Raw genomic sequence first — 27,298 nt, forward strand, 5'->3', positions numbered from 1 at the left:
ATCATTTTAGGAAAGGCCAGACAGTGCTCTGCATAATAAATGTGAAGTGTCCAGTCTGTCTGGGCAGTCTAGTAAACCCCAGGCACTGTCTCTTCTTATTCAGTTTGTGCCAGAGCTTTCCTCACTGTGAAATCCCAAAAATGCTGAGCAAGCAGCATGTGGCCTTGAGTCCAAATTCTAAAAAATCACACACATACAAGAATAATAATAAACAAAATGAAAACCAGAGCAAAAAGGGAGAGAGGTATGGCTTGGATAATAGAATGGTTTCCAGCAATCTTGATTCAAACCTGAGTATAGCCAAAAATAAATAGTTCATTTGGCCTTTTCTTTTTCCCCACCCAAATATTGTTTTACTTGAGCTGTGGCTCAAGTGGTAGAATGCCAACCTTGAATGGAAAAAGGAAACCAAAAGTTAAGGGCCATGAATTCAAGCATCAATTGTGGCACCAAAAGGACTCAATGAGCATCTTTATCTCATTAGAGGATCCATGAGAAAGAAAAGGTAAAAGTTTTACTTCTGTGCAAGTAAAACACTAGGGTTTGTTTGTTTTGGTATTTTTTGGCCAGTCCTGGGGTTTGAACTCAGGGCTGGGTACTGTCAACTGAACTTCTTTTGTTCAAGGCTACCACTCTATCACTTGAGCCACAGACCCCTTCCAACCTTTTCTCTTTATGTGGTACTGAGAAATTGAACCCAGGGCTTCATGCATACTAGGCAAGTACTCTACCACCAACCCACTTTCCCAGCCCCAAAGTCACCAGTAACCCCTGCTAGAGGAAGCAATGGCCTATACCCATTCATTGCTGTTGGTAAGATCATTTGACTGCCCTGGCTTTGCCAATCCAGGTCTGAGTGTTAAGCAAAATGCTTACCATCTAGGCCAGAGGCTCTGCTCAATTTGAAGGCAGCTTACACGAGCAGAAGGTAGGTGTAGGAGCAGAAGGTAGATGTAGGAGAGTCCCCGAGTACTAAGAATTAATACCATGTAGAGGTCCAGCAATGAAGAACTGCTTAAAGTATTTGACTTTTTTTTTTTTTTTGCTAGTCCTGGGGCTTGAACTCATGGCTTGGGTACTGTCCCTCAGCTTCTTTTTGTTAAAGGATAGCACTCTACCATTTGAGCCACAGCACCACTTCTGGTCTTTTCAATTTATGTGGTACTAAGGAATCAAACTCAGGGCTTCATGCATATTGGGCTTGACCACTAAACCACATTCCCAGCCCTGAGTATTTGAATTTTTAAGTCATAGAGCCTGACTGGAATTTACAAGATGTATCCTCTTTTCCTTCCTCTGTCTTTTGTCCTTTTCCTTCTGTAACATAGTTTAGATTTAGAGCTGGAGGTGAAAACAAGGATTGCATTGTCTCTGGCTCGTGATGAAACCAAGACCCTTGAGAGTCAACATATTTGGTAGCTCACACCAGTAATCCTAGCTATAGAGGAGGCTGATATCTGAGGATCTGGTTCCAAGGTAGCCAGAGCAGGCAAAGTCTATGACTCTTATCCACAATTAACTACCAAAACGCTGGAAGTAGAGCTGTGGTTCAAGGGGTTAAGCTCTAGCCTTGAGCAGAAAAAGCTAAGGGACTATGCCCAAGCCCTTAGTTTGAGTCTCAGTACTGGCAACAACAATAACAAAGACAATCAGGGCTGGGAAAGGGGATTGGTGGTAGAGTGCTTGCCTAGCATGCATGAAGCCCTGAATTCAATTCCTCAGTACCACATACACAGAAAAAGCCAGAAGTGGTGCCATGGCTCAAGCAAAATGAGCTCAGGGACAGTAGCCAGGCCTCGGACTGGCTAACAAACACCCAATAAGAGGCCGGTGAAGTCAAGTAAAACTGTTTGAATAATGGTTCAGCAGCTGGGTGTAAGATTAGCCAGAAAGGAAAGAAAAATGTCACATGCCTCAGGCAGAAAAGTTTATTGTGGGGAAAGCAAACTGCAGCCAGCACAGGGTGAAGGTGTCCGGTTACAGAGGAAAAGAGGAAGAGAATAAGAGGAAGACAGCAAAGACGCATGTGGAGCTGGATTATACAGGGAAAGGTAGAAGGCAGGGCCACAGCAGATGCTGAAGTGACCTCAGAACCTAGGGAGCCACTCATGGTCTGAGGGAGGAAGTGGATGAAGAAGTGACCTCAGAGCCTGGGATCCTTTGCTGACTCACAGTCAGGTGACTAAGTCAGGTGATTCCAGGTAAGCAAGGGGCTAGGGAGGATAGGCTGTTCTCCTGGTAGACCTAACACTGGGTACCTAGTTCAACCATTTAACCTTTCTGAAGTTCCTCAGAGTCTTCTAGATATTAGATAGATATGTCTGGTACTGAAGGGTAGTATGTAACTCATATATAGTAGGAAATAAGTTGCAGCTAAATAGATGGAGATCAAGGTTAGTTAAGTAGTTGTAGACTTTTTTTTTTTCTTTCTGTAGTCTGTGTTTCCTAGGCTGTTCCTGAATTCCTGGACTCAAATGATCTACCTATTGTGCTATTCCAAGTAGCTGGTCATTCCACCACACACAGAGCTAAGTACAAGGTCCATAGAGTTTATTATATAAGGAAATAAATGTGTGTGTGCACATGATCATAATTTAAAGATGGGTAGCTGTGTGGATATGATCCAAAAATTGCATTCAAAAAGGCTTTTTTCCGTTCAAAACCATGCCTGCCACTTGAAGGTGCACCTCAAATAAATAAGTCTTGAAAAGGCCTGCCATCAAGAAGATTAGAGTCAGAAATAAAGGACAAGGTAAATAATATAGGCTTTATGATAGTGATGCCAATCCAAATAAAATTAATTATGTGAATATATTTACTGTCAGAACAAAACCTAAAAGAACTCCCAAAACAGTATTAGACCACCAGACTTTTTACAGTATGTCATGGTAGGCCGTGCTCATTGAGAGGAAACAAAACAAAACAGAAACACTGATGTGAGAACCTGGGAGTCAAGACACTAAATCAGATTCTGTAACCTGTTGGTTAACTGTGTGACTTGGGACAAATCTCTTTTGATCAGTTCTTTAATTTGAAAAACAGGAATGCTCCTACAAGATGTGCCTGCCACACAGGTCAAGACCAGATGAGATTGTGCCCATTAAGGGTGCTCTTTGAACTCTAATACAATCCTGGAGAGAAAAGCAAGCAATTACCCAGTTGCAGAGGGTTACAGTGTATCTTTTAAGTGGTTTAACCAATAAATATCTATCAGGATTATATTTTACCAAGAGACTTTCTCTCAAAAATTCTCCTTTCTTTTATGCTTTTCTGTTTACCACTTCTTTGAGTCAGGTGGAAAGTCCTTGCGAGTATAGTCTTGGATGGTTTTGTGTAGGTACATGGTCATACTTAAGCGTTTATAACAGGTGTTCAGCAGAGTTTGGACTGAAAGGAAAAAAAAAAAAAAGCAACCGTCCTACAGGATGCCATCTTTTACCCTTATGAACAATTCAGTTAGACGCAATGAGATACACAAAATATCCGAGTTACAGATTCTGTAGCAGGTGCCACAGAGAGAGCTGTCCACTCCAGTAAAACCCCAAAAACCCAAAACACATTCCTTCCTTTGAGAAACAGTCGGGAACGCCGAAGGATCAACCACCAGTCTCAGGAACACAGAGGGCAGGAAGACTCTCGGGTAGGGTCTGTTTCGGGGGAAAAAAAAAATTGACGTGAACCGGATTGGCAAAAATCAATCTTGATGAAGTTGGGCTTGGAAGAAAAGGAACGAAAAATAGATTAAAATTTGGGAACATATTTTGGGCAGTTTGGAAATTTTGTAGGAATCTATATTACTGTGGAAATATTACCAAGGTGAGGCGACCTTGAGTTTATGAACACCGGTGAAAAAAGGCAATTGTTTCCTCCGCACAGAGGAAAGACCCAGTTTCCAGACAATACCTGTACATATTTGGTTTTCCTCCAGTTGAGTGACAGGGACGGAGAATAAAGAACTAGAGCTGGCGGGTGGAGCCAACGCAAGTAGGCGGGACCACGCGGATACACGCTATAGCGATTGGAGGCTGGATGAAGGGGGCGGAGCTTCCGGCGGCAGCCCACTCGAGTGTCGGGTGACGCCGGGGGCGGACGGCTCCTCACGTGACACGGAAGTGACTCCGAACAGGAAGAGGACGAAAAAAATAACCGTCCCCGACGCCGAGTCAAACCGGACCCGCAGCCACCATGAACAGCAAAGGCAAGAAAAGGGGGCGGCTGAGGCCAGTTGGGGGAGTATTGTTGGCCTGGAGTGAGCGGGCTCCGAGCCCAGGGCCACCCAATGCCAGGCTTGGGGTGGACTGCGCGGCTCTCGGCGGCCGGCCGCAGTTCTGGGGCCTGCACCTGATGCCTTCGTCATCCCTAAACCACAGCTGGCCGCTCTGGCCCGGCCCTTGGGCTCTAAAACTCTGTGGCGCAGTTTGGAGCAGCGGACTCAGGGGGGGCCTTGCCGTGATGGGCATGTACCACAGCAAATAGGAAGCTAGAGCAGGGATTTGGGAAGGCCAATGGAGAGCCGGCAGAGGCGGGGCGCCGCGCTCCAGGACAACAGGCAGGCAGGGCCAGGAGCTCCTAGTGAGTACCGGCGCTGGTGGGCGGGTCGCGCGGCCTGCAAGATCGCTTCATCCCTCGCCCCCCCCACCCCCTGCGGCCCTTTGCATTCCTGGTTCTTCTCCGGCCAAGCTGGGATTTCTCCCCGTGCCCGGGATCCTGCCATTTGATTTGTCAGCACACTATCCCGTGCCCTTTCTCTGATCTCTTAGTTTACTGGACTCCCTTTTATTTGGAAGTCGACCTTTAACAGGACTCTGCGAAGTAAATAATCAGAACCATTATAATCCAGAGTCTGGGCAGGTTGCAGCTCAGCCTGTGGCGACTACCCCGAGCAGAAGCACCTTAGATACATCAGCACCGTGGACATCCCAGAACTTAAGATCGGTCCTGCATCAGCTTGAGTCCAGTTGGAGTTTTCTCTTACATCGGTATTATAGTCAGAATAGCGCCTTCCCTGTCCAGTCACAACGCAGCACCTTCCTTTATAAGGCTATAGACGCAATGCTTTTTTTTTTCCCCCCTTGGCTCCAGATGTTAGCCCTTTGGGGTGATCTACTTTGTCTCACCAAGTTAGGTATCAAGTATGTCTCACAGCGTTTTAAACAACCTGCATTTACCCCCTTTGTATTGCAGGTCAATATCCAACGCAGCCAACCTACCCCGTGCAGCCTCCTGGGAATCCAGTATACCCGCAGACCTTGCATCTTCCTCAGGCTCCACCCTATACTGATGCTCCACCTGCCTACTCAGAGGTACTTCCAGTTGGCCAAATTTGATCTAGTTGAGAATACACTTGCACCACATTCCTTAGCGAAGTCTTACTTCACAAGCACAATAGTGTGTATATGAAAAATCTGAAATTTGAGTTGGGCCCCATGCCACATGCCTGTAACTTAGTTATTCAGATGCTGAAATCTGAGGATTGAGGTTCAAAGCCAGGTTAGGCAAGAAAGTGCAGTAAGACTTGTTATCTCTAATTAACTAGCCAAAGCTAGAAATGGAGTTTGTGGCTCAAGTGGTAGACTTCTAGCCTTGAGCAAAAGAGCCAAGCAACAACATGAGCCTCATAGTTCAAGACCCAGCACCAGCACAAATAAAGAGAAAGTCTGACTGGGAACGTGGCTTAGTGGTAGAGTACGTGCCTAGCATGCATGAAGCCCTGGGTTCAGTTCCTCGGTATTATATAAACAGAAAAAGCCAGCAGTAGCACTGTGGCTCAAGCAGTACAGTGCTATCCTTGAACAAAAGCAGCTCAGGGACAGTGCCCAGGCTGAGTCCAAGCCCCAGGACTGGCAGAAAAGAAAAAAAGTATATTACCTAATTAGGCAATTTCATGATATTCATCAAAAACAGATTAAAAAATTGAGTTCATGCCAGGCGTAGTGGCTCACACCTATAATCCTAGCTAATCAGGAGGGTGAGGTCTGAGAATCGTGGTTCAAAGCCAGCCTGGGCACCAAAGTCTGTGAGACTCTTATCTCTAATTAACTACCAGAAAAAGTGGCTGTGTCTCAAGGGGTAGGGCAGTAGCCTTGAGCTGAAGAGCCCAGAGACAACGCCCAGGCCAGGAGTTCAAGTCCCACAACTGACAAAAAAAAAGAAATTGAGTTTGTGTGTTTTCAGCCTAATACTAGCTTTAACAGGAAATAATCCAGGAGAATACTAATACCTGGGGGGAGGAAAACTTGTAGAACTCACAACAACAATTAAAAATTGAGTCCATAGTCAGGAGGAGGAGAAGGAAGATCAGGAGGCCAGCACAGGAGACATAAGTTAGACCTTGACCCAAAAAACAAAGAAGAAGAATGGACTCATTAAGGACATTTCAGATAGGAATGTTATAAAGTAACATTTTGCTTTCTCTTCTCTTTAGCTCTTTCGCCCAAACTTTGTGCACCCAGGGGCTGCCACAGTCCCCACCATGTCAGCTGCATTTCCTGGCGCCTCTCTGTATGTTCCTATGGCCCAGTCTGTAGCTGTTGGGCCTTTAGGTTCCACAATCCCCATGGCTTATTATCCAGTTGGTCCCATCTATCCTCCTGGCTCAACAGTGCTTGTGGAAGGAGGGTATGATGCAGGAGCCAGGTTCGGAGCTGGGGCAACTGCTGGCAACATTCCTGTGAGTATCACCTGGCCTTTGTGTAGTTGAACTGTCTGGAATAACTTCATATTTTTTCTCCCACCATCCCTGAAACATAGCTGCCAGTAGTGGTGTAACCAATGCCATGTCATAGGCAAAAAGTGATTCAAGAAGCAGAAGCGTGGTTCGTGAATAGCACTTTGGGACATTGCTAGTTAACCTGAATCCTTTTCTTCTCTACCTTCTGAATCAGTCTTGCTTTCTACATTCCCATTTATTTTTGTAAACTGGTATGGTAGCGATCCTTAGTCATTCCATAAGCACACACTTAATATTTGCTTAACATTTAATATAAGCATAGTGTTTGCTAGGAGCGCAGGTGATTAAAAAGTATAATGCTAACATTATGTGAAAATTGAACTGTATAACTTGAGGGTAGAGATAGGATGAAGAAAGATGGGGGAGAATGATGAGGGGAGTGACATTGATGAAAATGCATTGTATTCATAACCCGACTTCTGGAATTGAAACATCATACAATTAAATAAACAGTATTTTTAAAAATCATAAAAAAAAAGAGCTCACACCTGTAAGCCTAGCTACTCAGGAGGCTGAGATCTGATGATCGAAGTTCAAAGCCAGCCCAGGCACTAGAGTCTGAGACTCATCTCAAATTAACCACTAGAAAACGAAGTGACACTGTGTCTCAAGGGGGTAGGGCAGTAGCCTTGAGCTGAAGAGCTCAGGGACAACACCCAGGCCCAAAGTTCAAGCCCTATGACTGACCCACCCCCCCCCCCCCCAAAAAAAAATAAGAAAGGGCTGAGAGCCGGGCCAGTAATCCTAGCTACTTAGGAGGCTGAGATCTGAGGATCAAGGTTCAAAGCCAACCTGAGCACAAAAGGACCTAAGATTCTTATCTCCTATTAACCTCAAGAAAATGGGAAGTGGGGTTTGGATCAAGGGTAGGGCGGTAATGAGCTGTAGAGCTCAGGGACAACACCTAGGCAAGTTCAAGTCCGCCAAAAACCCACAAAAACTTGGGACTCTTATTTCCAGTTAATCACTGGAAAAGTAGGAAGTGGGTGGGGCTGTGGCTCAAGGGGTAGGGTGGTAGCCTTGAGCTGAAGAGCCCAGAGACAATGCCCAGGCTCAGAGTTCAAACCCATGACCCACAAAAACAAAACAAAACTGAGAATGTGGCTTAGTGGTAGAGTACTTGTCTAGCATGCATGAAGCCCTGGATTTGATTCCTTGGTACCATATAAACAGAAAAAGCCAGAAGTGATGCTATGGCTCAAGTGGTAGGATGCTAGCTTTGAGCAAAAGAAGCTTAGTCCAATGCCTTGGCCTTGAATTCCAAGCACCAGGGTTGGCACGTGCGTGCACACACACGCGCGCGCACACACGCACACACACACACACACACACACACACACACACCTATTAGACTAATCTCTGGTAGATAGCTTCTAAAAAGATAGGGATTTTGTCAGTGTCTCCTGTTTTGTTCTCTAATGCTTGGGATTTAGAGCCCATGGGTCCTTGATTAGGTCAATGTTCAGGAACCAGAATCTGGGTTGCAGGGATAGTGTTATTAGTGAGCCTTTAGGGAATCTAGCAGTTTACCTAAAAACTAGAGGGCTGAATATGTTGCTCAGTGGTGGAGCATGTCTTTAGTATCTACAAAACACCTCCCCCCGATCCCCCACAAAACCCAAGAACCCCTGGGATTAAGCCATGGACCTAGCACCCCCTGTTTTGGGAATGTGAATGGAGTGATTTCCTACTCTGAAGAGAACAAGATGGAGCTCTTAGAGCCTCTGGATGCCAAAGCCTTTGAGTGAGTGCTAGGCTTCCTTTCCCATTGTGTTATTGGGTTTAGGTCTGACTGATAACAGAGTTAGTTCATTAGTGTTATTAATAGGCACAATGCCATCTTTTTTGGGGGGGGTGGGTCAGTTGTGGGACTTGAACTCTGGGCCAGGGCACTGTCCCTCAGCTCTTCTGCTCAAGGCTATAGCACTCTTCCACTTTGAGCCACAGCGCCACTTAATGTTTTCTGGTGGTTAATTGGAGATGAGTCTCATGGATTTTTATCCCCAGGCTGGCTCTGAACTTCAATCCTCAGATCTCAGCCTCCTGAATAGCTAGGTTTACAGGCATGAGCCACTGCACCCGGCCACAGTGCCATCTTAATAGACACTTTAATCCACACATAGCCCCTCCCTTGTTTTAGATGCCCTGTGCCCATTCTTTGTCCTTTCCTTTCAGCCTCCGCCTCCTGGATGCCCTCCCAATGCTGCTCAGCTTGCAGTTATGCAGGGGGCCAATGTCCTTGTAACTCAGCGGAAGGGAAACTTCTTCATGGGTGGCTCCGATGGTGGCTACACCATCTGGTGAGGAAGAAGGCTACCTTTGTGCCGGGAAAGACATCACATACCTTCAGCACTTCTCACAATGTAACTGCTTTAGTCATATTAACCTGAACTTGCAGTTTAGACACATGTTGTCGGGGTGTCTTTCTGGTGCCCAAAACTTTATGGCACTTTTCAAATTTAATAAGGAACCATGTAATGGTAGCAGTACCTCCCTAAAGCATTTTGAGGTAGGGGAGGTATCCATTCATAAAATGAATGTGGGTGAAGCAGCCCCAAGGATCTTCCTTTGATTCCTCTGGAGTAATACTGTACCATACTGGTCTTTGCTTTTAGTGATAAAATATCAAATTAGGTGTGGAGGGAACTTTGATCTTCCTAAGAATTGAAGTTGCCAAATTATTCTGATTGGTCTTTAATCTCCTTTAAGTCTTCTGAGTAATAGTTCCTGTTAAATGAAATGCATTAGCTGTCTGCCTTTTCCTTTCCATTCTCCGTCCCATGTGGCATCTCCATCTTGTCTTCCATCGCCCTCCAGCCAGTCTCCTTCAACTCAGTGGTGCAGGATAGATAGATACGCTGTCAGATGAGTTTCCTTCTCTCCTTGCACTTCTCCACTTGTTATCTTTCAGCTGGTCTTTCACAAGGATCCTTTGAAGCCCCCATTTTCTTCTGTCTTTGCATCTCAGGCAAAAATGGAGGGTGCCTTTTGGACCTCCTCACAGGTTGTCTCTGGATACATGAACCCAACTCAAATTTGCTTTGGTGCCAGAAAAACTGAGCTTTGTTTGAACCTAAGGATATCAGTGTAAACTACCCCATTAAAAAAGTGTTTAAATGACAGGCAAGGAAGAGCATGAATTTCAAAAGCTTGACTCAAGAGCCAAATTATAAGAGGTGTTTCAGATTAGTAATTGGTTACCATTTTTGGTCAGTGACCAATGTGGCCACTCACAGCTCTCAAGAATTCCTAAGCTGAGTAAATAGGATCAGATGGTGAATGTCTCATTGTAAAGTGACTTGAGTCCAGTGAAATCTCATTAGGGTTAAGAACATTTCAGGGATCCTTAATATTTTTGTTTTCTGAAATTGGATTTTATCTTATAATTTCAGTTCATCTAAATTTTGTGTTCTGTACATGTGATGTTTGGTTGTACCATTGACTGTTATGGAAGTTCAGCGTTGTATGTCTCTCTCTACACTGTGGTGCACTTAACTTGTGGATTTTTTATACTAAAAATGTAGAATAAAGACTATTTTGAAGATTTGAATAAAGTGATGAAGTTGCATTACACCTCACTCCAAGAATTCTTTATTTAGCTCGTTTATTTCTTCATGTATCTTAATGTCCCACTTAGGTATTCAGCAAGGTGCTACTATTAGTTTTCTTTAATACAGGCTTTGAAATAAATTCAGGAGTACAAGGCTAAGATTCGACTATTTCCATGAATTTTTCTTTGAATGGTATAACATCTTTTTACCACGCAAACTCTTCCAGATTCTGAGATTCAGAACCTAAACTCATGAGAAGAGGCAGCAACTGGTTCTCATCTGCTCTCAAATTTCGCTTGAGAATGCCTTAGTGTAACACCTGTATATCTCCAGGGTTTTCTGAAAAATACTGGAACTCCTAGAATTTGGGTTGCCAGATTAACTCTTGAGTCTTTGGCCCTTATCTTGGGTGGGCATGAACTTGGACAATAGGGAACACACAAAGACCTCAAAGGATGTCTTAATCCCAAGGAAAATAGAGCAGCTAATATGATTTATACCAAAGTATTATACTTTCTCTTACACTCACATAGTTCTGGGAACTTGCAGCACTTCAGAGTTCTTGTTGTTTGGGCAACATATATGCAAAAAGAGTTCAGTAAGCTAAAGCTTCAGCATGTAAGCAAAGTTCAAATGTAAACGTAGTTACTTTTTGCACCTGAAAAATCTGATTTCTGCAACAATGAAAAAGTTTAATTCAGATTAAAAAAAGAGGATGAGGTTGTTGGGGAACATGGAAAGAGGGCTCAGAATAAGAAACGTAGCACATTTATCAGGAGGTAAGTTCCCCAGTTTCCTCCCCTTGCTGGCTTGGCCTTTTAGTGTAACATCCAACCCCTAAGAAAAACTATTGATGTAGAAAACTATGGATAGGTGACCAGGAGAGGTCAGTAGATTAAGCTGCAAGCTCACTCTTTTCCCTCCCCCTTTAACCTGTAGAAGGCACATATTCAACTATTCCTTTGCTGGCTAGTCATAGATACCAGTACTATTATAAAGGCCTGGTTAATGGCACCATAAGTAGCTTTCTTCACATCCCAGGCCCCTGGAGTTGGTGATGCTGGCATTTGGCCTTTGTCCTACAAGGACCTTGGATTTACCCACATTCACTGACTTCTAGTGCAATTTTCATCTAATACATTAAATAGTGTGAGTGCTGGAGCCAGGAATTAGCTCCCTGGGGTCTGGGAATTGTTAGATGAAATATTCTTCCTTTTCTCTGCTCTTGGCTGAGTCAGTCTCCATCTGGAGGATGGCGCTGGGCTCGCCTTCTGCAGGTTCATAGGTCACGTAGCTGCCTTTGTTCTTGTACAGGTAAAAGAAGATCAAGATCACGACTGAGAGCAGGGTGAGGAAGACCACGGTGATCACAACTTAGAAAGGAGAGGGAAATGGAGATGGGTTTCAGGATTGGGGAAGATTCAGGAATTCACTGGGTCACCTGATTAGACTTTTCTCACTTTGCATAGATCCTTACGTTAATGAACTAGCATCTCCTTCTACATCTATGTTCCCAGACTAAGCTCAGAGGCCATGCAACATGGCATCCAGACACAATGCTTTTGACTCCTAACAAAACTTAACTCTTAAACCAGTTCCTGATGATGGTGATAGAAATACTGAGGGAAATGAGGGGAAAAAAAGCTTTTCCTGTTAGAAGAGATGCTTTTAAACCCAAAGCTTCCTATAGTAGTTGCTGATCCTCCTCTTCCTCACCCCTCAACAAACCACATGTACATGAACTCTCATCCCACCCACCCGAAGTGTAATGTCCATATGCAGCAATATCTTTTTGTGGGTACCTTCCAACCTATCATTTACTGGCTGTGTGTGTGTGTGTGTGTGTGTGTGTGTGTGTGTGTGTGTGTGTCTACATATCAGATTGAGGAATAAGTTCAGTAATGGATGGGGTGTTTTATTTTCCCAGAAAAATCTTACTTGATCATACTAGGGTTCCAGGCTGTCTCTAGAGTCCCTGACTCTTTAAGCAAGTAGGGGATATCCTTTGGATTTGGGGCACAGCCCTTGTTACCTGCAATGAGCGCTGTGCTGGCTTCTTCTGCTTCTGGAGACAAGGTTTCAGTAGCCTGAATCATTGGGGTGGTCTTCAGCTCTTCTGGAAAGTTTAAGAGAAGTAGGGGAGAAAGGGGTTGAAATTTGTCCTTCAAATTCTAGTACCTTCCTTCTTTCCTATTCAAAAGTTATCATTACAGTAAGTCCAAATAGAATAACCCAGAGAATCAGAGAAAACAAATTACTTCCCAAAGACAATTAGCATCTGCTTAAGTAGCGGTTTTTAGGCCTGACTCTGTGAGCAGGGGAAAATAACCTAATTTCTCTAAGCACCAGTTACCTCATCTGCAAACAGGAGATGACTAGCTATTTCACTAGTGGTGACACACTATAGTAAATAACTAAGGATAAGTCATCGACAGGGAGACAGATTCTTATATGAATGAGATCAAATGATGTATGTGTCCAGCATATATAGTTAGGCACACATATGGCATGTGTTATTTTTTCAGTGTTTTTATGTACTCTGTATGTTAAGTATATATGTATGTATGTGGTGGTCCTGTAGCTCGAACTCAGGACTTGTTGTTCTTACTTGGCTAGTGCCTACCATTTGTGACATAGCTCCACTTCTGGCTTTTTGCTGGTTAACTGGAGATAAGAGTCTCACAGGGTTTCCTGCTTTGGCTGATTTTAACCACAATCCTAAGTGCCACAAACCTCAGAGCCACCAGTGCCAAGCTCCTCCCACACTCATTACTAGTGGCATTGGAATTTTGAACTTAGGGCCTTCTCTTGCTTAGGCACATACTTATAACACCTGAGCCACATGTCCAGCCCATAAATCTTATTTTAAAATAGTAAATAATGGGAGGGAAATGGGTACCAAGACATGTGAAAGGGTATCAATGTATGTGAATTAATGCACCTTCTATCTGGCAAATATCATGTAACCCTTTTATTAATTACAATAAAAAAATTAAAAAAAAATAAAATAGTAAATAATATTCTTCCCTTTCAAAACTCCCCTTTTTTTTCTACTCCCAGCATAGTTTGTGTCCTTTGAACGGCTGAAACAAAGCCTTTCCGACCCTAAAATATATCCTGCACCCCTCCAGGGTAAGTCTATTTATCCTTCAGTGTCTGAAAGCCCCAGTTCAGGTCATTCATTACCCAGGACCAGGGCAGTACAAACCTGTGGTCTCCAAAGTCCCTTCTAAGTGTTTGCACAGGAAGTCAGAAAACCCTTCCATCCCTTCTTAATTAGTATTTGGATGTGATGGTTTGAAAAGGTAACAATTAAATAGAGGTCACTGGAGGCTAGAGGTGTCCTGGAGAAGACAGGCTGGCTGGTTTTGAAATCACTCAGTATTCCTTCTCTGCTTACACTTTGCCAGGCAGACACCTAGGGAGACAGGTGGGGGGGGGCTTTTCCTCTACCACACCCACAGATCACACTGTTTGGAGCCTAAGAGAGTGTGACTGAGGAAATATGACCCACCCTGGGAAGAACACGTACAGAGGGGAGTAGTGTTTGAACAAGGAATAGGAGCGGTGTCGGAGTGTACTGGCTACTTAGGGCACATCCTAAGCAGGGAGAAAAGCCTGGGTGGAGGGGCACAGTTACAGCATGGCTCCTGACCAGCTCAGGGACAAGCTTAGGCTTCCAGCAAGGGCAAAGGAAATGAGGTCACTGGCTGTGGTCTGTGCTGAGGGTGGGGTGGGGGACAGGAGTGTTGAGAAGTCTTTTCATACAGGCCAGAGAGAATGTCATGAAGTGTCCCAAGCCCTACACCAGGGCAAATGTGGGCCAGCTAGGGTGCCTCTGTTTCCCAGCCAGGCCCACTCCTTCTCCATTCTATCTTTAGGATTGATAGGATATGAAGCCATTTTCAGGTCTTGATTCACTCACCCTGTAATGCCAATCTGTACTCAGAAGACTGAGGGTTTAGTGATTAAAAGGGAAAGTGTTTTGAATTTGTAACTAGCACATTACTAGGGACCTAGAGGAAGTGATACACTCTCTTTGGAACTCAGTTTCTTGATCTGTAAAAATGGTGGTGGGCTGGTCAGCTCCTGTCATGGAATCCAGTGATCTTTGTCTCCTGGTCTTGTCTCCCTGGGGTTTGGGATCTCTGGTGTGTGTGATGCATACCAGTCTGCTGGACTTAGTGATGTGCTTCTAACAACCAATGTTAACAGTGATGGGATGTGACTTGGGAGATGAGGTTACACAGTACTGATTCCCATCAAAGACAAGCCCTGAAGTGGCTTGTCTTTCACCCCATAATGCCTCAGTCACATTTTTCCTCACGTGCCCTGTCCTCCATCTTCCCTACATTCATCTACAATTCTATACAATGGCTGATACTCCCCCCATCCCAATCAATCATGGGGCTTGAACTCTAGGCCAGGGCACTGTCCCTGAGCTCCTCAGCTCAAAGTTACCACTCTACCCCTGGAGCCACAGCCCCACTTCCCATTTTGGAGATAAGAGTCTCAAGGACTTTTTAGTGCCTGGGCTGGCTTTGAACTACATCCTCAGATCTCAACCTCCTGAGTAGCTAGGATTATAGGTGTGAGCCACTGCACTTGGCATGGCTGAGACTTTTGCCTTCCCGGAACATTTGAGAAATCAAAACTATATCAAGTGCTGAGGAGAGTAACTTCAGTTGAACTAAAGCAACAGCAACATTCTCTCCTTGGACCATCTGCCAGAGTCTAGGCCGTGGGGCTGGGAATGAACCTGCAGAGAGGTCACTGGGGACTGACCAGAATCTCAGTGCTTTTGGGAATAGAAGTGCCTAGAAAGAGAATCTGGAAGGGAAGACAAGCCATGGTTGGAAAATTCTGCAAAGGATTCTAGTTATAACAGGTGCCAATTACTGTCCCAAACTGAGCTGTTTTTCTTTTCTTTTTTCTCTTCCTTTTTATGCTTGTCCTGCGGCTTGAACTTGGGAACTAAGTTTTGTCCCTGAGCTTCTTTTGCTCAAAGCTAACACTCTACCACTTAAGTCACAGTGGCACTTCCGGCTTTTTTTTTTCTGAGTTGTTTACTGGAAATAAGATTTTCATGGACTTTCCTACCCAGTCTTGCTTTAAACCGCTACTCTCAGATCTGTCTCTTGAGTAGTTAAGAGTTACAAGTGTGAACCACCAGCACTCAGCTGAGCTAGGTCTTTTTTTTTTTTTTTTAAACAATATCTTTGGGTGGGGAGTTTGGCCTAGTGGTAGAGTGCTTGCCTAGCATGCACGAGGACCCGGGTTCAATTCCTTGGTACCACATACATAGAAAAAAGCCAGAAGTGGTGCTGAGGCTCAAGTGGTAGAGCTCTAGCCTTGAGAAAGTCCAAGGACTGGCAAAAAAACCAAACAAAAAAACCCCCAAAACCCAGTATCTTTATTATTAATTCTTATAACATAATTACTTCAGAGCAGGATTTCTGTTTATGTGACATCACAGTGGGTGAACAGGCTCTGGACCCAGGGTTACCAACTGTCCAGGCAGTGTGAGTTACTCAAAATGAGCCTTCCTATCACGATCCTTTCCATTGGAAGAAGCAATGAGATGAAGCCATACAACAAGCTTACAGAAAGGTTAAAAGTTTAAAAGGTATGGATCCAGGCAGAAGACTTAGAAGAATAGTGCCAGAAAGCTCTATAGAGCTCAACATGGCTAATAAACATTAAGTTTAAACTCCAGTGCTGCCCTTTACCACGCTTCCCCCGCTGAATGCATGTGCGCATGCATGCACACACGGAAGCTGTGGAGATCTGGGTCTATTCTGAAATGAGTGATAGGATTGGCTGTGGGATGGACACCAAGATTTTGGGCACAATTAACTGGATGAGAAATGGGGGAAAGATTTGAAAGCTTATCAGATATACAGGTGTAGATATCAAGACGAGAATATAGGGAACAGCTCTAGACTGAAGATTAAAAAATAGAGTTGCACTGGTGGCTCACACCTGTAATCCTACCTGCTTAAGAGGTTGAGACCTGAGGATCAAGGTTTGAAGTCAGTCAGGGCAGAAAAATCCATGAGGCTCTTACCTCCAGTTAAACAGCTGGAAGTGGAGCTGTGATTCAAGTGGTAGAACATCAGCCTTGAGCAAAAAGGCTAAGGGACAGTGCCCAGGTCCCGAGTTCAAACCCTAGTATTAGTGCATGTGCACACAAACACACACAGTCATGAGCAGAGTTGTAACCATGAACCTGGGTGAGCACATCCACTCTAAGGGGCAGAAGAGGACAATCAGGCAGGCACTGCTGTAAATGGAGACGAGAGCAGAAGATGGAGCCAGGACAATGACCTTTTCAACCCAAGTTCTGGGCAGGCTGAGGGATGTGGCTGTGGGGTAGAGTGCTTGTCTAGCATGTACAAGGCCCTGGCTTCATTCCCTGGCACCCTACACACACACACACACACACACACACACACACACACACACACACACACACACACACACACACACACACACACACACACTCTTTGGTGAAATGCTGAATATAAATCTGTGGTTCAGAGTGGAAGGGTGGATTCAAGAGAGAAATGATAGGAGGAACTGGAGGCAGAATATCAGTTCTTCTGGGGCCGAAGTTTGGCCTCGTATGCATGAAGACCCAGGTCCGATTCCTCAGTATCACCTCCATAGATGAGCCAGAAGTGGTGCTGTGGCTCAAGTGATAGAGCACTAGCTTTGAGGAAAGCCCAAGGATAACGCTCGGGGCCGGAGTTCATGCCCTAGGACTAGCAAAAACAAAACAAAAAATAAAACTCTTCTGTACAGGTGAGCAGAGAACCCAGGCTGTGACCAGAGGAGAACCAGAGCTGTTATTGTTTTTTAGGATGGGTGAGAGGCCAGGAATGACTCCAATGAGAGGGAGCAACAATAATACGTGCGCAGGACAATGGCAGGAGGGAACTTAGTGCCAAATCAAGGGGTGATCTGCAGACAGAAGCAGCAATGACCAAAAAAGCCAAGAAGGACCTGGGCACAGATATAGGTAGTAGGGAGATACATGGCGAAGTGGAAGCCTTTTGGGTTTTGCTTCTGAGAACTTAATTTGGTCAAGAAAACAATGTGCAGAGCACAGGAGCTGAGTTCTGAGGATACTGGTTTGACACCAGCCCAGGCAAAAGTGTTCCTGAGATTCTTATCTTCAATTAACTACCATAAAGTCAGAAGTGGAGATGTGACTTAGGTGGTAAGGCATTAGTTTTAGCACACACACACATAGATACACATACACATACATACACATACATACATACATACACACACACACACACCCAGGCAAAAGCTCACACCTATAATCCTAGCTGTTCAGGAGGGTGAGATATGAAGACTATGTAGGCTTGAGCACAAAAGGCTCAGGGACAGTGCCTAGGCCCAGGAGTTAAAGCCCCAGTATTAGCCTTCCCCCCCCCAAAAAAGGGGGGGATCCCCAGAAAACTACAAATAATACAAAATAGCAGAAGGAGTTACAACTAAGTTGAATAATTCTTCCTTTTTGAGGCTTGCAGTTTGATACCAGCCGGGGAAGGAAAAGTCCATAAAACTCTTAGCTTAAATTAACGACCGGAAAACCCAGAAGTAGTGCTCTACCACTTGAGCCACAGCACCGTCTACCCAGGAGGCTGAGGTCTGAGGATCGTGGTTCAAAGTCAGCTGATACCAAAGTCCCCGAGACTCTTATCTCCAATTAACTGCCAGAAAACCAGAAATGGCACTGTGGCTTAAGTGGCAGAGGGCTAGCCTTGAGCTCAAGGAAAGCACCCAGGCCCTGAGTTCAAGCCCCATCAAAAACAACAACGACAACAACAAAAAGCTCAAGGACAGTGCCCAGGCCCTGAGTTAATGCCCCACAACTAACCAAAAGAGATACAGACTGACAAAGAGACAGACAGACATGATCACTTTCAGACTGAATTTTGGAGCTTCCCCTCCACCCACACCTGTGCTAGGGCAGGGACTTGATCTCAGGACCTGGGCACTGCCCTTGAGCCTTTATTTTATTTATTTTGCACTTAAGGCTAGTGCTCTATACTTCTGCTACAACTCCATTTCTAGGTTTCCTGGTGATTAATTATAGGTTAACTATATAAATATGGAAATAGGAGATAAAAGTCTTGTGGACTTTCCTGTCTGAGCTGGCTTTGAACTGTGATCCTCAGATCTCTGCTTCCTGAGTAGTGAGGGTTATAGGCATGAGCCACTGGTGCCTGGCTTGTTGTTTTTTGAGATATGGTCTCACTGTGTAGCTCAGGATCCTTCAGCCTCTCCAGTGCTGGGATGACAGGAATACTCCACTGTACCTAGCTTTAATTTGGGAACTTTTATAACTGAAAGCAAAATTCTATCAATTTTTTTTCAAGCTGGGTGCTGGCAGCCCACATCTGTAATTTTAGCTATTCAGGAAGCTGAGATCTTGAGATCAAAGTTCAAAACTAGCCTGGGCTCTTATTTCCAATTAACAAGCCAAACAACTAGAAGAAGTAGATCAATAGCCTTGAGTAAAAATGTTAAGAGACTATGATGCCGAGTTCAAATCACAATCCTTTTTTTTTTTTTTTTAATAAAATAAAGTGTTTAAATAAGTACAAAAGGCTGGGCACAGTGGCTCACACCTGTAATCCTAGCTACTTAGGAGGCTGAGATCTGAGGATCACAGTTCAAAGCCAGCCCAGGCACTCAAGAACGTGAGACTCTTACCTCCAATTAATCACTAGAAAACGGGAAGTGGGGCTATGGCTCAAGAGGTAGGGTAGTAGCCTTGGGCTGAAGAGTTCAGGGACAGTGCCCAGAGCCAGAGTTCAAGCCCCATGACTGACAGAAAAAATATATATATAAGTAAAAAATTTTAATCTGGCTCAAGTTTTTTGTCAGAATATGGCAAAAATCTGAGGCTGGCCAGCGGGCTGGATCAAGCAACTCTTGATTACTTAATGGATGGGTAAGCAGTGTTTCAAATCTGTCTCGGATCTCAGGATTCTTTCCACAAAATGACTAACTCTCTAAGTTTCCTTGTCTGCCTCTGCACATTTTGTCTTTTGACATATCCCCTAGGCTATGTTCTCTTAAGTTTTACTGCAAAACGCTGTGCCAGTTTGCAGGTGAGGCACATACCTGAATTTCTATTTGTAAAGGAATGCTGAAATAAACTACAGTCCATCCATTTTGTAAATATTGCTTAAAAGAATGTGGTAGTTTGCCGGGAGTTTGGCCTAGTGGTTAAAGTGCTTGCCTAGCATGCATGAAGACCCGGGTTCGATTCCTTGGTACCACATATAGAAAAAAAAAAAAAAGCTGGAAGTGGTGCTGAGGCTCAAGTGATAGAGCTCTAGCCTTGAGAAAGTCCAAGGACAGTGCTCAGGCCCTGAGCTCAAGCCCAGGACTGGCAAAAAAAAAAAAAGAATGTGGTAGGCCTGGAGCAGTGGTGCATGCCTGTAATCTCAACTGCTTGGAAAGCTGAGGCAAGAGGCTTGTTTGAGACCAGGTATTCTGGACTAGCCTGGGCAATATGAGACCCACACTCCCCACTCTCCCTCATACACACAACTCTCCCAAATTATACAACAAAACCAAAAACCAAGCCTATAATCGTGTATCCATATGTTTGTATGTATATAGGAAAAAAATCTAGAAGGCTATTTATTCTTTTTTTCTTGTCAAGAACTGGGCACTATCCCATAGCTTTTTCACTCAAGAAGGCATTCTGTCATTTGAATTGCAGCTCTACTTCTGGCTTTTTGCTGGTTAACTGGAGAGAAGAATCTCACAGACTTTCCTGCTAGGGCTGGCTTCAAGCTACGATCTTTAGCTCTCAGCCTCCTAAATAGCTCGAATTACAGGCGTGAGCCACTAATGTTCAGGTAGGTTATTACCTTTGAAACAATAAAGTAAGTTCAGAAAGCCTGGCATGAAGAGAGCAGAAATGGGTCTGACATGTAGACCAATGAAGTAAAGGCTTTCATGTTCAAGAGTCTGAGCTCAGTTCTCCACATCCAACAACCAACCAACCAACCAACCAACCAACCACAAAAACAACAATGGGATGGATTTTAACTATTTCCCATGATGACCTTCAAAACCCTCAGTTTTATCCTATCAACTTATCCAAACCAAAAAACTACTGTTATTCTGTCTCTTCCTCTCTCAGACTTAGGAAGATGATAGCACTATTTTCCCACTAGGTGGACAGCCAGAGAAGAGAACCCTTAACAAGATGCAAGGCTCCCCCAAATCCTAGCCTGTTCCAATGACCTTCCATTGTTGCTGCTCACTCACCTCCTTTCTGTTGACCCAGATACTGCGTGGTTTCTTTGTGGCTCTTGTCCCTGGGCTGAGCTCAATCTCTTATCAAGGAGGCATCAGATCCAGTGCCACCAGAGGATGCCAACCTACTTATTTGCTCTAGACCAACCCAGCAAAGGGTGGCTCCCCTAATTCACATTTCCGTGGGAACCTGCCCTGGAATTCTGCCCCTCTGTTCTTCCTTCTCTTTCATGTGTGCCGATGGCAGCAGGGTGGAGATTCTGCAAGCCACAGATCAGGATGGAGTAAATCAAAGTTGACAGAAAATCCTGCCCCCTTGGAAAATTTTTTTCTTAATTATTGAAAATGGTTTAGCTTTCTGGAACTTTAGTCTTTGCTTTGGTATAATGCAAGTAGCATTCACTTAAGGGGAGACAGATTGAGGTACACTGTATATAGACTTCATGGAAATATTACTGTGAAATCTCCCTTATACAGCTAACATATGCTAATGAGAACATGTCATTGGACTGTGGGGAGGAATATACACATGGAGAAACAGTGTCTCATCCATGGCAAGAACAAGCGTGGGGGCAGGGGGTAGCTTAGAAGAAAGCTGTGGACTTCACCCAGTAAGATGGGCAGAATCTACACGGCAAAGCTTTGCTCTGCCCAACCTTCAACAGGGCTGGCTTGTGTGTGGCACACTATCAAGGGGGTCTATGAAATTTTTTTTTTGGCTGAGACCAGGTCTTGAAATTGGTATCTGGCTGGTGCTCTACCACCTGATCCATACCTTTAACCCTCAAAATATTTTTGTGGGTCATGGGGCTTGAACTCTGGGCCTGGGCGCTCTTCAGCCCAAGGTTACTGCCCTACCCTTGAGCCAAGCCCCACTTCCCATTTTCTAGTAATTAATTGGAGATAAGAGATAAGAGTCTCTCTGTCTAGTGGGGGGGGTGGGGGGGGACTTTGAACCACGGTCCTCAGATCTCATCCTTCTGAGTAGCTAGGATTACAGGCGTGAGCCACTGTGCCTGGCTTCAAAATATTTTTTTTTTGCATTTTTTTAATTGTAATTAGTAAAAGGGTTACATGATATTTGCCAGATAGAAGGTGCATTAATTTACGTACATTGATACCCTTTCACATGTCTTGGTACCCATTTCCCTCTCCCCCCACACCCCCCACTTCAAAATATTTTTAAGATGACTTTAAGGATTTTTAAATTTCCTTTAGGAAAAGGAAAAAAAAAAAGCCTTTGTAATCAAGTGCTGATGGCTTACTCCTGTAATCATAGTGCCTCAGGGGCTCTGGAGGACTGAGGATGAAAGCCATCCTAGATAGGAAAGTCTATGAGACTCCATCTCCAATTAACTGGCAAACTGTTGAAGATGTGGCTCAAGGGGTAGAATGCCAGCAAGAAAGTTTTCCAAGAGAGCAAGGCCCTAGGTCTAGACTCCTTGACTCACAAATAAGACCAAGATCTTTTCAGGGTTATCTAGATGACCAACAAGTGCAAGAAAAGACAGTTATCACTAATCATTACTAATCACTACAATCACAGCTCTCACCTGTAACCCCAGGTATCGGGGAAGAGATTGGGAAGATAGGAGTTCGAGGCCAGCCCAGGTAAGACATTATCAAGATTGAATTTCAACCAATGTGGGGTATGGAAGTGTATGCTGGTCAAGTAAGGCAGGAAATCCCAAAGGGCTAGGAATTGGCTTAAATGGTAGAGCACCAGCCTAGCACAAGGTTCTGAGTTCAAATCCCAGTACCAAGACAAAAAAAAATTAACGCAGTATTAACACACAACATAGCAGCACATGGGGACTAGTTTGGTAGGGTATTATAAGAAGTGCTTAAAAGTTGTAGCTAATTTATGGGTTAGCTACAAGTGAGAGAAAAGCTTCACATTTTGGCCTCCATTTTGTTTGTGCTTTTGCTGTAAGCTATTCAGCCACCATGGATTCCTAAAGACAGGACTAATCAATAATGTCTTTATGGTAAGGGATCAAAACCACCACTAAAAAATGACAGTGCCTCCGGAAGTCAGACCACCTCCTGGCCCACAATATCTTGCCTCAGGGACCGTGATAACATCTCAGAACCTCTTCTCAAATAGGGACTAAAATCACCATCAGTAAGACCACAATGTAATTGGGACTGTAATAATTATGCATGCCTCTGTCTTCTTGCCCCTCGCATTCTTTTATCTATCAAACCCAGAGACCATGTCTGAACCCCTGAAGATGGCTCAAGATGTACTGATATGCTCTCTTTCCAGCCCATGCAGCCGGTGCTTGTAAATAAATCTGCTTCCTCTGCCTTCACCCTGTCTCTTTAGCTAGCACATAGGGATGGGTGCCAGACCTGACATGTACAACTCTTGGAATTCTTTGTATTGTATTTTTTTGTGGGTCATGGAGCTTGAACTCTGGGCCTGGTCATTGTCTCTGAGCTCTTCAGCTCAAGTCCACTGCCCTACCACCCCTGGAGCCACAGCCCTGCGTCCCGTTTTCTAGTGATTAATTGGAGGTATGAGTCTCTCGTTCTTTAGTGCCTGGACTGGTTTTGAACTTCAATCCTCAGATCTCAGCCTCCTGAGTAGCTGGGATTACAGACGTGAGCCACCATGCCTGGTCAACTCTTGGACCTTGAGTCGGGTCTCAGCAGTGCATGTGTGCTATCACAGGAGAATAGAGAGTTTTGTGGCTATGGCTTCATAATAAGACTCTCTTCCATATTCTCAAACGACAGCAACAACAAAAGGATGGGGTGGGGGAAGAAAAAAAGGGAGGGACAGAAAGAGGGAAGGGAGAGGATGGGAAAAGGGAAAAGAAGGGAGTCAACTTAAGTCCATCAACAAATGAATAAACAGAATGTAGTATGCACATACAATGGCATATTAAGCAGACTTATAAAAGGAAATTCTGATATAAACATGGAGGAATCTTGTAGATATGATACCAAGTGACAGGCCAGACAACAATGGATAAAAACTGTACCCTTCTGTTTATACAGAAGGTATCCTAGGAAGCCAAATTCATAGGAACAGAAAGTAGAAAATTGTCAGGGGCTATGAAGAGGAAATGGAGAGTTAATATTTAATGGGTGTGGGGTTTTAGTACTAGAGATTGGAGGACAGTGATGGAAATACCAGATAAATGTACTTAATACCACTGAACTGTGCACTCAAAATTGGTCACAACGATTACACTTGCAGTCTGGATGTTTTACCACAATTGATTGTGTGTGTGTGTGTGTGTGTGCATGCACATGCACAAGCGCACATTTACATGTGTGCCAGTTCTGTGGCTTGAACTTAGGGCCTGAGTGCTGTCCTTTCAATTTTTTACTCAAAACTAACACTTTAATTAAGCTACAGCTTCATTTCTAGCTTTTTGCCGAAGGTAACTGGAGGTAAGATCCGACTGACTTTTCTTCCCCAGGCTGGCTTTGAACCTTGATCCTCAGATCTCAGCCTCCTGAACAGTTAGGACTGCAGGCATGATCCCCCAGTACCCTGCTTACCCCAAGTTTTAAAAAAGGGAACCCCCCCCCCATCCCCAGTTCTCTTAGCCCAGATGTTAATCCTGAGCCAGCTGGAACAAGCATCACCTGTATTTTACCTCTGGGCAAGTTTGCTTTCTCTCCTGTACATCCTCCAAGCAAACCCTATCTCTGCAGTTTCACCCAGGACCTCTTCCTCTCTCTAGGATAATGATGGAGGCCCTTCTCACTCAGGAGGCCCATGCCAACCATTCCAGATTCCTGGTTTTTCTCTCTTCTCTATTTTCCAAGATGACTGTGAATAGCCAGTCACAGGAGATGGCATCTTAGACCTGCCCTAGGGCTCTCACTCACCTGCTTCCCTGTCAGGAAAGCAGGGAATGCTGGTTCTCACAAGAAAACAAATGAATGTAGACCAACCAAGAGCTTATTCCTCCCTCACTCTACCTAGCTTAGGGGACAAGGAGTGACAATCCACAATCTGCACCTAAATGTGATAGTTGCATGAACAGTTTCTAGGTGTAGAGAGAGAGCTCCAGGTCTAGAATACAATGGAGTTTTGATCCTGGACCAATAGGATCAGAGGAATAAAATTAAAAATTGGAATCCCTTTCCAGGATTACAGGCATGTAGTGCCCAGCTCTCAGTGCCGCCCCCCACCCCGCTTTTTTTTTTTTTTTTTTGGTGCTAGTCCTGGAGTTTGAACTCTTGAGCTTGGGCACTGCCTTGAACTTTTTTGCTCCTGAGCCACAGCTCCACTTCTGACTTTTTGGGGTTAACAAGTCTGAAGGACTTTCCTGCCTAGGATGGCTTTGAACCATTGATCCTCAGATCTCAGCCTCCTGAGTAGCTAGGGTTATGGTGTGAGCTACAAGTGCCAGGCCTCAGTGCCATTAAAATTAAAAAAAAAATTTCCCCCTGTTATGTTTAAAAGATTCCTTTTCTTCACTTAATTATGGCGGTTGCTGCCATAATTGAAGGCATGCTGCTATGTAACAGGTTCTCCTTTGCCACTGAATTACTACAATGGCGACTGTAAAACCACTCCTTTAGGCTTATAAAAACTTTACTATCCAAGGTTACAAAGCATTAAGTGGTAGCAGCAGGAACTGGTCTGGACTGCACTAAAGGACCCCCATGCTTCCCAGGGTAAGGCAGGGAAGGGGAGGTTCTCCCATCCTGGCTGAGGCCTAAGGAATTCCAGAACTGGTCGGGCCACATGGGTCGTTAATCAAGTCTCTCTCCATGGATAGCAAAAGGCCAGCAACACCTACCTCCAGGAGAAGGCGTGGTTAGGAGTCTGCTCATCGCTGCCAGGGGGTCAGCACTTGGTGGGAGGGGCAGATCTGCAGGAAGGAGGAGAGAAACAAATTGAAGCCCGGGCCTCTGGGGGCTGTTGGGCCTAGAGATCCCTGGAAAGCCTTTGGTGTCAGGTCTTTGAGTCCCCTCCCCCGGGGTCCTCTTTGTTAAGCTCACCCTCAACCCTTCTGTTTTGGGTCTCCTCTCCCTGACCTTAGGTTCCACATGCTAATCATATCTCCTCCAGGGCAGATGGGAGTATTTGGGGGTGTGTCACCTTTGTGACCCTCACGCTGACCCCCCTACTTTTACCCAAGGAGCTCTCTCAGAGCCTGAGAAAGTTGGGCCAAGACAAGCACCGGATCCGGTTTTGCTAAAGCGCAACCCGGGGAGGTCTCAAGTCGCCTCGGGCTCGCGGGGCCGGGAGTTCGGGTGAAGCCATCCACTAGGTGTCAGGAGAGGGTCGGGGGGCGGGGAGACCCACGCCAGCGCTGGGGAGCGGGGTTCGGGCACCGGATCGTCCGGCAGAAACCAAGTGGGGACCTCCCCCACACCTTCTGGCCGGAGTCAGAGCCTTCCCCCCCTCGCACCCCGCTTCTCCGGGCCCGGCCTCTTCCCGCCGTCCCCGCGGGGTCCGGTGCGCCGTCCACGCACTGCCTAGCCAGCGCCTCCCGGACCGCCCCAGCCTAGCCTCGCCTGCCCCCCCGCGAGTCTGCGGCCGTGCAGGACGGGGCGGATGCGGGGCGGCGCCAGGTCTCCGGGTCTCCCCCTTTCCCCGGATCCCTCCGCGTTACCCGCGCGCCGAAGGCTCCGCGCTGCGCCGGGGCGCGCCGGGCTGCAGCCACTCTCGGCGTCCGTTCCTTTGCGGCTGCCGTGGGCGACCCGGCTCGCGGGGGCCTTTCCACCCCGCCCCGCCCCGTCCGGCCCCGTCCCTTCCCTTCCCCTCCCCTGCCCCGCGTGCTCTCCTACCTTTCCAGTCCGACGGAACGCGCGGGAGGGGGGGCGGGCCCGACGCCCACGTCCTTTGGCACTGGACGGGGTGGGGGTGGGGATCGGCGGGGTTTGTGCGCCCGGCTGAGGGGTGCGGGACCCAGGGCTGCTGGGGCGAGGGGGCGCCGCGCCGGACGAGGCCGCGCCGAGCGGGGGGTGGGGAGCGGGCGGCCTGGGTGGGACAGGAAGGAGGAGAGCAGCCGCCCTCGGCAGGTCCCCGCTCCCCCGGGAGGAAAGCCGCCTTCCCCGCGCCCGCCGCCCCGTGCTCTCCGTCCGGAGCCACGCCCGCCGAGCCGGCACCCGGTTGTCCTCCGGTCCGGTCCCTTCCCCCCCCCCCCCCGCCCCGCTCCGTCCCTCTGTCCTTCCGCCCGATCTCTCCCTGGCAAACCCTTAAATGCTTGTGCCTGCGTTGGCGGAGCTTTTACGCACTTGGGTCTGGTGTCCTGAAGCTTGGGCCGCGGGCAGGCACGCTTAGAAGGCACACCTGTCGTAGGGCACGCAGGTGAGGGCGAGAAAAGCCGGCACCTGCCCGGACACTAGCCTTTGATCCACGTGTCGTGAAGCAGCCAGGCGCCTGTGGCTCACGCCTGCAGTCCTAACTCCTCGGGAGACTGAGATCTGAGGGTGGGGTGTGGAAGCCAGCAGGGGCAGGGCCATCCGTGAAGCTCTCATCTCCGATTAACCACCAGAAATCTGAACGTGGAGCTGTGGCTCAGGTTATGTAGAGCACCAGCCTTGGGCTAAAAAGTTAAAGGTACAGGGCTCAGGCCCTGAGTTCAAGCTCCAGTACCAATTCTCTGTCTCTCTGTCTCTCTCTCTCACACACACACACACAATGTGTCATGAAATTGATTCAAAGACTCAGCTCCTCTGCTTACAAATTACATAATACTTCCAAATTCTATCCCCATTTCTTAAATTGGGGGACTGAAAGTGATAC

At 46.0% G+C, this 27,298-nt stretch overlaps 2 protein-coding genes and 1 long non-coding RNA gene across 4 annotated transcripts; 1 reads left to right on the forward strand and 2 right to left on the reverse strand.

Moving 5' to 3' along the window:
• Positions 1-2,533: 2,533 nt before the first annotated feature.
• Positions 2,534-3,982, reverse strand: LOC150066837 (uncharacterized). The gene is made up of 2 exons (XR_016533743.1): positions 3,904-3,982; positions 2,534-3,647 (listed from the first exon to the last, which is right to left on the reverse strand). It is a non-coding gene; the product is annotated as an uncharacterized LOC150066837 (long non-coding RNA).
• A 128-nt stretch (positions 3,983-4,110) lies between these two features.
• On the forward strand, positions 4,111-10,303 carry Dazap2 (DAZ associated protein 2). The gene is made up of 4 exons (XM_090325886.1): positions 4,111-4,198; positions 5,185-5,303; positions 6,425-6,670; positions 8,906-10,303. Exons 1-4 carry the CDS (start codon positions 4,186-4,188, stop codon positions 9,032-9,034), a joined length of 507 nt encoding a protein of 168 aa, XP_090182012.1. The 5' UTR covers positions 4,111-4,185; the 3' UTR covers positions 9,035-10,303.
• A 649-nt stretch (positions 10,304-10,952) lies between these two features.
• On the reverse strand, positions 10,953-26,834 carry Smagp (small cell adhesion glycoprotein). 2 transcript variants are annotated; one of them, XM_090325905.1, is made up of 4 exons: positions 26,788-26,834; positions 25,344-25,415; positions 12,314-12,397; positions 10,953-11,654 (listed from the first exon to the last, which is right to left on the reverse strand). In XM_090325905.1, exons 2-4 carry the CDS (start codon positions 25,375-25,377, stop codon positions 11,476-11,478), a joined length of 297 nt encoding a protein of 98 aa, XP_090182031.1. In that variant the 5' UTR covers positions 25,378-25,415; positions 26,788-26,834; the 3' UTR covers positions 10,953-11,475. The 2 variants fall into 2 exon arrangements, with proteins under 2 accessions (XP_090182031.1, XP_090182023.1); XM_090325897.1 differs by lacking the exon at positions 26,788-26,834 and adding an exon at positions 26,163-26,245.
• Positions 26,835-27,298: the final 464 nt, after the last annotated feature.

Source organism: Megascapheus bottae, chromosome 2, assembly GCF_031878675.1.
Source record: "Megascapheus bottae isolate mThoBot1 chromosome 2, mThoBot2.hap1, whole genome shotgun sequence".
NCBI lineage: Eukaryota > Metazoa > Chordata > Mammalia > Rodentia > Geomyidae > Megascapheus > Megascapheus bottae.

Coding starts and splice junctions, on each gene's coding strand:
- Smagp (XM_090325905.1), bottom strand. CDS start 25,377: ATGAGCAGACTCCTAACCACGCCTTCTCCTGGAG. Junction 12,398..25,343: donor AACCACGCCTTCTCCTGGAG/GTAGGTGTTGCT, acceptor TAAACTTTCCAG/AAGAGCTGAAGACCACCCCA. Junction 11,655..12,313: donor CAGCACAGCGCTCATTGCAG/GTAACAAGGGCT, acceptor CTCCTTTCTAAG/TTGTGATCACCGTGGTCTTC.
- Dazap2 (XM_090325886.1), top strand. Junction 5,304..6,424: donor CTCCACCTGCCTACTCAGAG/GTACTTCCAGTT, acceptor TCTTCTCTTTAG/CTCTTTCGCCCAAACTTTGT. Junction 6,671..8,905: donor CAACTGCTGGCAACATTCCT/GTGAGTATCACC, acceptor CTTTCCTTTCAG/CCTCCGCCTCCTGGATGCCC.